The 10,506-nt window shown below is 42.4% G+C and overlaps 1 protein-coding gene across 1 annotated transcript in view; it reads right to left on the reverse strand.

The window, feature by feature from the left end:
* ephb6 (eph receptor B6) overlaps nt 1–10,506 on the reverse strand; it is a 63,285-nt gene that overhangs the window by 28,230 nt on the left and 24,549 nt on the right. The window contains 3 exon segments of the mRNA XM_008302080.1: nt 4,262–4,557; nt 5,323–5,492; nt 8,843–9,115. Coding sequence (XP_008300302.1) covers nt 4,262–4,557; nt 5,323–5,492; nt 8,843–9,115 — 739 coding nt within the window.

Genomic DNA, 10,506 nt, shown 5'->3' on the forward strand with positions numbered 1-10,506 from the left:
AGCAGCAAGTTAGACTGTAAAGTTACACATAACAACAACAACAACAACCGGTAAAATCACAGGAAACAGCTGATAGTTTACATGCTGACTGTAAAAAAAACAAAAATATATATATATATTTTCCAGTGTTTTGCTGTAAAAACACACTTTAAAAAAAAAGAAAACAACTGAATTTAAATCTGCAATAAAAACTATTTCCAGTTATTTTACAGTATATTTACATTTGCTGTCATTTAAAAGACTAATTATGTAGATTAGGGATTTTAAAAATGGTAAATTTATTGATAAACAGTTATGTTGTAAAATTATAAATAATATATAATAAATCACAGGAAACAACTGTTAGTTTACATGTTGACTGAAAAAAACAAAACGTGTGTTTTTACAAATATTTTTCACTCATTTATTTAAATTTTTTTTTTACATTTGACTGTAAAAATATTAAACTATTTGCTGTTATTTGATAGAAAAAAAAAGCATATTCAGAATTGATTTTTCTTCATTTTGTTAAATTACGGCATCTGTCCTCCCCCCCCGTCTCCTCCCCTCTCTTCCTCTCTTCTCCTGCCTCCTCCTTCCTCCTCCTCTTTCTCTCTCTCTCTCTGACTCCTCCTGCCTCCTCTCCCCATTTCTCCCCCTCTCTCCTCCTTCCTCCACCTCTTGCTTCCTCTTTCCTTCTGCCTCCTCCCGCCTCCTTCCTCCCCCTGCTCTCCCCCCTCGCCCTCTGCCTTCTCCCCTCCTCTCCTCCTGCTTCCCCCCGCCTCCTCCTTCCTCCTCCTTCCTCCTGCTCTCTATCTCTCTCTCTCTCTCTCGCTCTGACTCCCCCTGCCTCCTCCCCTCCTGCCTTTTCCTCTCTCGTCCTGCATCCTCTCCCCTCTTCTCCTCCTGCCTCCTCCTTCCTCCCTCTACCTCCCCCTCTCTCTCCCTGTGCTTTCTGTCACTTGTTCACAGTTGAGTGGTCATTTATATCTCAGTGACCTAAATGTGTCACATCCTTCCTCCTCTTCCAGCTCTTTCTCCCCCAGCCTTCCTTCTTCTTCTTCCTCCTCCTCCTCTTCCTCCTCCTCCTCCTCCTCCAGCCCTCTCCTCTCTCCTCCTCCTCCTCCTCGTCTCTTTGCACCCACTTAGAGACGTGTGAACTCTCTGACCGGTTATTCTGTCGTCTGCCTCCTCAGTCAATAATCAATAAAGCTGCTTTTATCAACAACTTTGCAGAAGATTTATTTGTTTTAAATCTCCATCATTGACACACAACATGAGCAGATAATTCAGCAGCACAGTTCATCATTTCAATGTGAATTAAGGCAAAAATAATTAAATTTCTGCTGCTCGGTACAAGAAGTTCTCATCTTCTGTGACTAATCTACAAAAGGAGGTTCGTCCGTCTGACGGAACAAACTCTGATTTAAGATTCATTTGCTCCTCGACTAAATCAGAATGAGTCATGCTTTTAAATGGCGATCATCTGCTGAAAATTCCTGTAATTTTTCAATATTCATTGCAGTAAAAAAAACACAAACATGACAGTGAGGGAGCTGCAGGCGTCCCGTAGATTAAACAGGTGTGCAATTAGTCAAGTTAATTAAGTTCAGTCGTCTGTTGAATGTTTTCAGACGGATTCTGTTCAGCTGACTGACGCATTAGTTTATCTTTATTAGCTGTTTTTTGTTCTCTTCTTGTTTCTGATCTCTAATGAAAGTTATCTTTGACGTGGACGTTATTTACAGTTTAAAAAAAAAAATTAAAGATAAAGATAAAGATAACTTTATTGATCCCACAGTGGGGAAAGTTCACTGTTACAACAGCTCCAAAACAATATTATATTATATATTATCTGTAATTTAACAAAACAGGAAAAGTCCTTTATATATTTAAAACTATGTTAAAAAAAAAAAAAAAAAAAAATCCCTGTCCAGTAAGCGCACACTTTGCTGATATAATACACACACAAAAAAATTAAATAAATAAAAAAATTTATGGTAGCATATTGTAAAAGAATGTAAAAATACAGGATGTTTTTGTAATGAAGATTTTATTTTTCATTTTGGCCTGTTTTTTGTTGTTTGTTTGTTTGTTTTTTAATCATATGATATTATTTGTAAGTTTACAAAACAGAAATAATCTGTTAAAAAAGTAGTTTAAAAAAAATCACAATTTTTTAATGCTTTGTATATTTCAAATTATGAAAAAAAAGTCTGTTAAAATGTCAATATTTAAAAGGCAAATTTTATAGTCACACATTGTAAAAGAATGACTCATCATTTATTTAAAAATACATATTTTTGACGTGGACTTTATTTACAGATTTTGGCCTGTTTGTTTGTTTGTTTGTTTGTTTGTTTAAATCAATGATGTTACCTGTAATTTAACAAAACAGGGAAAATCTGTAAAGTAACTGTAAACTAGTGTAAAAAAAAAAAAAAGAAGGAGGAATGAGCTGTTTATTCTTATTTATATTACAGTTAGTCTGAATAAGCAGCAGGGGTTCTGGTTCTGGTAGATCCATGTGAAGGTGACTTTAAATGAGGTCCATAGTGTTTAAATCAGCTGGAGAAGTTTTATATGTGATATTATACAGTGACAGTAGAGGATGCTGCCTTTATATAAAAAGCTTTATGAACCTTTATCACTCAGTGCTGTGAAAGTTTACAGCTACAGCTACCGACCCTCTGCATGGTTCTGATACCGTCTCCCCGACCCGACCGCCTTGCCGTCGCCTCCTTCTGGCCTCCACATCAAACTCAGCGACAGCAGCTCCTCGGTATTGATCTCACATCTCAGGAAATACCGAGAACAGACCCGACACGAGTCGAGACCGACCCAAAACGCTGACCGAGTCTCGCTGCTGTCTGGTAGGAACCTCTGCAAGTCACACTCGGAACACGAGTTTATGGGCTCAGCGACTAAATGTGAACACTTTGCATCAGAACTTTATGACGCCGACACAACTTATCACAGCAGGTTTACATCTGGACAGGTTCATGAGTACATCTGGGTTTTTATCTTGCAACCAGACCCCCCAACTGGTTGAGGCAGATATCTGCCCCCCCTGAGCCGGGCTCTGCCAGAGGTTCTGCAGCATCGGTGTCAAACTCTGGCCCGCGGGTCAAATCTGGCCCTTAGTGTCATTATATTTGGCCCATGAGATCAAATCAAATGTCTAGTAGAGCTGGCCCACATGCACCATTAGTACTACACATCCCAGAATGCTCTGCTGGTGCGTCAATGAAGACAAGCGAGCATCCCGTCTGTTGACTTTCATTAGTTAAACGACAAGACAGCAACAGAGTTAGTAAGAAATAAAAGAAGTTCTACATAAAAAAAAGCGTAGAATATATATATATATTTTTAAACTGTTGCATTATATTTACATAATAAGATAAAATGGTAACCTCATGTTACCTCAAGAACATTTAATAGCCAAATAAAAATTAGAAAACAGGAGCTTATTCATTTAATTAAAAATCAGAACGAATGCCACTGATGTGTCTTTTANCATTTAATTAAAAATCAGAACGAATGCCACTGATGTGTCTTTTATTTGAGATTTAATTTCTTGTGTGTTCATCATATTAAACTTTGTTTGTTCCAGGTTCAGGGTTTGTTTCCATATGAACAACTTTATCATTTTATATCTGGAGAGAAAGAAAACGTTCAGAATCGTCGTCTGTTTTTCAGTAACTCTGGAGTCCCACTGTTTTATTCTTTGTATCTGACAGCCGGGTTCTGCTGGGACGGTTCAGAACATCCACACAGAGCCTCAAAAAGACAGAAACAGCAGCGACTCTGTGAGGATCCAGACCATCTGAGCCTCCAGTCTGCACCACGAGCACAGAGAGGTGCTAAAAAAAAACAAGGAGAGACTGGCCGAGGAGATTCTCCATCAACACCTTTTATCTGCACAACAACCCAGCAGCAGAGCTCACTGCTGCTGAGTCACTGCTGCGTCTTCCCACCGCATGACTCAGCACCACTACCGGTCCGGTCTGGAACCAGTCGCTGCTTCTTCACCTGGTTTCTCATGTTTAAAATGAGGGAACCAGCAGCCCAGCAGACTAACGTGAAGCTAACGACCAGAGCCGTGTTCTCTGTGAGGTAGAAAGCATGACTCGGCTCTTCTCTGGGCCCAGCAGGTGTTCTTCACAGCAGTCACAGTTCACCTATTTTAAACTTTAAGTGCTGCAGGTCAACACCGAGCAGAACTCCTCCTTCCCACCTCCCGACTCAGAAGACATTTAAAACCAAAGCTTCCGGGACTCACCCAGGCAGGCGGATCCGTTCAGGTTCGGCTCGTGCCCCTCGTCGCAGACACACCCCCCTACGGGAACCATCCACTCCCCTTCGGCGTTGCAGTGCATCCGAGGCGGCGACCCTCCCTGGGTTTTGCTGTGAGGGACGCACGTTCCGCTGACGGGAACCAGAGCGGTGGGTTCGGCGCCCGAAGGCGTGGCCGGGTAGGAGGCCAGGTAGAGGCTGGTGGACGGGCAGCGGCGGTAGAAGATGGAGACGCCCATCAGGGAAACGCAGGCGCCGCTGTCCACGATGGCCAGCACGAACCTGGAAGGACACGGAGGAGGTTCAGACCCTGAGAGGAGATGAGGTGCTGGGATCGTTAACGGTTCTGATCGGCCCGTGTTATGAGGTGAAAAACCGACAATCACTGATCGGCTTCTCTCTTCAGAAGTAAACAAACACCATGAAGTTAAAATCTGTCTGCTTCAAATATGAAAACCGCCCTGATGTTGTGAGTTTTTATCAGTTTTCTTTGATTTTGAACTGAATTTAAAAGTACAAAAGTTTAAAATCTTCACATTTTCTGCACATCTGGTCATTAGCTGTCCAATATTTCCTCCTTTAATTGAAGCAGGCTGGTTTTTAGTTGCTTAGTTAGACTCTGTGCACCTTCAGAGTCCAATAAACACCATCATGTTGAAATATTTCTACTTCAAATGTAAAAACCATCCCGATATTGTGAGTTTTTTTCTTTCATCCACACTCCTCTTTCTTTTCTCTCGAACTGAATTTAAAAGTAAAACAGTTTAAAATCTTCACATTTTCTGCACATGTGGTCATTAGTTGTCCAGTATTTCCTCCTTTAATTGACTCCGGCTGGGTTTTAGTTCCTTCAGAGTTCGATTATGTTGAACAATACGTGAACTTTGGTGCCTGGAATGTGGATTTCTTTAGGCGTTGCACCACTGATTTCAATAATAAAGAACATTTATGTGCTGCGTTGTATGAAGACCTGCATAAAGAACCTGGTGGTTTGGTTTATTTTGAAGGAACATGAATCATTTTGGTGAACTGCTTGGTGCCGGTTACCCGTTTCTGGTGAGCGGGGCGAAGCTGCGGGTCTTGATGTTGATCCGGCTGTATCTGTTGGGCTGGTACTGGTGAGGCGAACTGGGCTCCACTTTGGAGAAGCTCTTGTCGGCGGCGATGGTGTCGACCTTCACCCAGCCCTCCCTGGTGTCCTTCTCCCCGCTGGACGGCTGCAGAACCAACAGAGGAGACGGACTGAGCAGAAACTCGACAGAAACCAGAGAGCGTGCGGCTGACAGGAAGGAGAACGGCGGCGGCTAACGTGGGAGGCTGACAGATGAGCGAGGGCTGAAATTATACAGAATAAATCAGGAGAAAACCAAAAGATGAAGCTGGTTTTTTTCTCAGTGGTTCAGCTCAGAGTTTGACTTCCTGAGACTCCTCATCAGGCTCTGATTTGCATCTTTAAAAAGCGTCTCGGTCCCCTGAGGAGCAGCACATTCGTCTATACAAACATCACATCCCCGTCGCCCCGCTGCGACCGAGACCGAAGTCGGGCTCAGCGGCTCGACGATCAGATCAAACAGTGAACGTTTAACCCTCTGAACTCCTTGTGTTCTCACCGAAGTCCTGCAGCTCTGTGGAAACGCAGCAGCATGAAGAAGGAGAGAGAACTCAGAGATGTCTGTCCTATATCACTGTTTCTGCAGTTTTCCACGTCCAGAGGAGTTTTGCCATATCTGGACATCCACAGATGGAACAATTTTATTTCCATTTTTCTCCTGAACCATTTGCTGCTTTTACACTGCAAATGACCCTGATGTAGGACTAATAAAGGTTTATCTTATTTATTTGACCTGAAACGTCCAACAGGGTTCCACAGATGTTACCAACATCTGGCCTCCACACACTGTAGATACTCAACTATTTACATCTTATTTCTGTTGTTTTATGGTCATTTTATGCGTCCTTGTTCTTATTTTTTGTCTCACTGATGTTCTTTCGTGTCTCATCGGGACAGTTTTGCTTCGTTTCTGTTGTGCTTCATCTCTTTCTTCTCATTTTGTGTCATTATATTTATAGAAAGAGCAACTTTTCTTTGTTTACTTTGCAAAAGTTGAAAAAAAAAACACTTGGATCAGCGTGTCCAGCAAGTGTCTGCTGGTGTAACTGATGCTGGGAAAAAATATGCTTCTATATTAATTTTAAGTCTGTTTCCTCTCCGTTCTGTGTGAACACTGCCTGCAGTTGAACCCACAAGTCGTTGAATCATCGTCACTGTTGGTCACCGCTGAGTGACTCGTGGCTTCTCAGTTCGTGTTTTACAGAATCTGTTTAATGCAAAAGGGTTTATTTTTGGTAAAATACCTCAATTTTTAAGCTTTGGTTTGATTAAGTTTCCAGACGATTAGTTCAGGGACTTTCTGTTTTTGCAGTTTCTTTCTGTGATAAATGAGGGAATCTGTTCTCAGAGACTTCACAGGGTTAAACAGATAAAACATGTGGCCAGAGTCGGTCTTTATAACAACATTGGAGAATTTCCCGCTCAGAGTGTAAAAGTGTCATTTGAGGATGTAATTAGCGGCGCTGCGGCGACAGTTATGGAGGCCGCGCTGACACATTTGTGCATTTTCTAAAGTGGAGTTTGTGCTTCACACCAGCGTGGCGAGAAGAAGCCGTCAATCTCTGCAGCAGCTTTCCTCAGTAATCAGGGCGATTATACAATTTCTGCTCGTCGGGGAGGATGAGCGGTTTAAACGGAGAGTCACCGACTAATGATTGTGTCTGCCGATGTGTCAGAGGGAAGAATTAACGCCTCTTAAATCACTTAGAGCAGGTGGAGCTTAGCCACAGATTAGCTGCCGAACATTTTAATTCACGCGCTCGCTTCATCTTGATTGATGTTGAGCAAACAAACAAAAACAATAAACAGGAAGTCTCAGGTTAAGATGAGCCACAACATGAGCTGCAGCCTTTTGTAGATACATGATGAGGTTTAACTGGGATTTAGTGGAAACCAGTGAGCTCACAAATGACTTAACTCCCACAGATTTTACTTCACTTTAACAAAGCTGCCAGAGGACCAGCTTTAGGACCCAATATATAAAACATACAGCTGTGAAATAAAGTCTTCATATAGACCATCGGGTCAGTGTTTCGTGTCCAGTGACTCCAATAACTCGGAACTTCCTACGATGGAATCATGACTTTTGGCTCTTTCATATATTCATAACAGGTCTTCTGGATGTCTGAGAACATCTGGACGGTCAAGAGTAAACCTACAGTCGACTCCAGCTGCTCCTGCTCCTCTGATCCAGTTTGAACAGAACCCTCTGATCCACTCATCAGACTCAGACACTACAGTGGGAAAGTCTGAGGAGCTCAGCAAAGACCTAAAGAAGCAAATCATTGACTGAACCAGTCAGAAAGTGACTTGGAGCCATTTCAGAGCAGCTTCAGATCCCAGAACCATCAGTTTGTCAGCATAAAGTTCATGTTGTGTTACCGTGGTGTAGTTTATAGATTTAATTTAATCAGGAAACACTTGTGAGAAAATGTTTATGTACCAGTTTCATGTGGCTTTCTTTTGTTGTTATTTTCTATAATATGATATAGTCGTAGGGATATTACTGAAAGTTTTACTTTACATGTAAAACAGATGATAAAATACTGTAGTTTTAATTAAAGTACACTTTCTGGCTTTAGTTTAAATGAGACGTGTGTTTAGTTTTGTTTTGGGGGCTTTTTAATATTTAATTAAGATTCTTACATGTGTAAAACAACAGAATCATCTTTAATACAAGATTCATTAAGTCAAGCCAAAAATTAAACCTGAGCTCCTGACAGATAAATTATTAAAACTGTATTTTGACAAACAGATATTATACCCTGATGAAAACACATCTTTGTTGTGATAACGTCTGTATTATGGTGTAAAACTACAGAACCAACCTTTATTTTCTGTGACCCCTCAATAGTTTTATTGATTTTTTAAATATATAAAAATATATTTATGGTATTTTTATACAATTTCACTTTTCAAATAAAGAGGAATTATTTATAACATTTATTTAAAAACTCTAAACTTACTTTACCAGTGTTTTTATGTTTAATATATATAAATATATTCTGATTTATTGGGGTTATGGGTTTGTATTGCTGTTGTACACTAGACTTGTAATTTGTTTATTTTTCTGATATTTTTGTGGAGTTACAGATTTTTTTTTTTACAGTGCGCCACTGGTGGTAATGCTACTGATAAGTTCAAACGTTTGTTTTCTTGAGCCAGATGTAGTTGTTTTACATCCAGATGTTCCTGAGAGTCTCTGTGGATTCTGGATATCAGTTTCTAGATGTTAGATTCTGGGTTTCGCGTCAACAAACGGCCTCCTGGGTTTATGAGAGTGAAGCTCTGTGACCTGAGAGGTGGCAGCTGACAGGAAAATGTCAAGACAGGTCTGGCAGAAGGAAGACGTTTTCCTTTTTAAAAAGATTAGAGACAGAATGAGAGCCAGGAAGTTTAAAGCCCACATGGCAGCTAGCATTCAGTGTAAACCCATCAGGCGGGTCGCGGCCTCACCTCGGCCACCCAGGTCCTCTCCAGCTCCCTCTGGGAGTCGGCCTGCTTGTAGTACAGCGTCAGCGTCTCTCTGCAGGTGGGCGACGGCGAGCGCAGGCTGGAGCAGTCGCGGACGGAGAAGCGCAGCGTGACGAAGACTCGGGGCGCCGAGTGCCGGTACAGGAAGGGCGTGGCCAGCCAGTTGTCCTGCAGCCGGGGGTTCTGGTTCACGTTGCACACCTCGAAGGTCCGGATGAGCTTCCCCCGGTCGTCCAGGACGCTGACCTCGTCCCACTGGCACACACACAAACAGCATTGTGAGCAGAGAAACACAACAGCCAGCCTGTAGACCAGGGGTGTCAAACTGAGGTCCTCGAGGGCCGCAATCCTGCATGTTTTAGATGTTTCCAACACACCTGATTCAAATGATCAGCTCATCATCAAGCTCTGCAGAAGTCTGATAACGATCCTGATCATTTGAATCAGGTGTGTTGGAAGAAGGAAACATCTAAAACATGCAGGATTGCGGCCCTCGAGGACCGGATGTCGACACCCCTGCTGTAGACGGTTAGACCTGCCGTGCTCACGCTACAGCCGACAGCCTTAAAAGCTGGTTTATGTTCTGCAGGATAAATATTGAGCGGCCTCCTGCTTTTGCCAACACAAAGTGCAGCTTTGGGATATAATAGAAGCTGTTTAGCCCTGAAAGGAGGCACGGCGACACTGAATCCACAAGTGAGCAGCTTTTGTCGCCCGTCCTCGCCGATGTAGGTCGACTCGGCGTCCCACTGCCCCACTATACGCTCTCCACCGTCTAATTAGGTGATCAATGATTATTAAAGCAGTATTTAATTAAAGCACTCGAGCCCTTCGTGGCGAGACTGGGACACGTGTCGAGAGCTGCAGACAAAACTGTAATGACCGACAGATAATTAATGCCAGCGTGTTCTCGGCCTTGTTGCTGCTTCAATACAATCCGGACAAGAGATGTTAGTTTGTGAAGCTCTGAAAAATGACACTGAATAAACTCTGGGTTTGTATGTGTGAGTCTGAACCGAAGCTCTGCTAATGTGACGACGGCAACGCGCTGATGCTTTCATATCGGCTAATTAACTCCAGACACTGTTGTTCTTCTGTCATCGTGAGACAAAGTCTGCTTTTAAACCTCTCATCTCTGGGTTTTTAAAATATATACGAATATACAGAGCTGCCTTTTCTGAGTTGTTGGAACCAAAAGAAGCGTCAGACATCTTTATGAACAATCTGTGAACCAGAGTGGACAAATTCCAAAGGTTATTAAGGTTCATTCATGGGGGGTCATGAATTTCTCTCGAGCTGTTGAGACGTTTCACTCAACGAAACTCCCACAAACACCAGGATGAATCCTAGAGGAACCGCAGACCCTTTGTTCCGGGCTTTGTGCCAATCCGTCCAGCAGATATTGAGATATTTTATCCTACAGTCAACACCAAACGTTTCGGTGTTTTTCTAAGACGCTGTTTCTCAGAGTTACAAGGACGCTTCTGAAAAGACGCGACGATGTTTCCTTCAAAGCTTTGCTCACAGAGAACAAACTGTCTGTTGTGTTGGGGTGGAGGACACGTTATGAAAGAAACGTCCTTGAACCCAAAAGCTAGCAGTTTATCAGAAGCTACGAAAAACAGAAAGAAGCGTCAGATGTTCAG

Source organism: Stegastes partitus, unplaced genomic scaffold (assembly GCF_000690725.1).
Source record: "Stegastes partitus isolate 25-593 unplaced genomic scaffold, Stegastes_partitus-1.0.2 Scaffold1755, whole genome shotgun sequence".
NCBI lineage: Eukaryota > Metazoa > Chordata > Actinopteri > Pomacentridae > Stegastes > Stegastes partitus.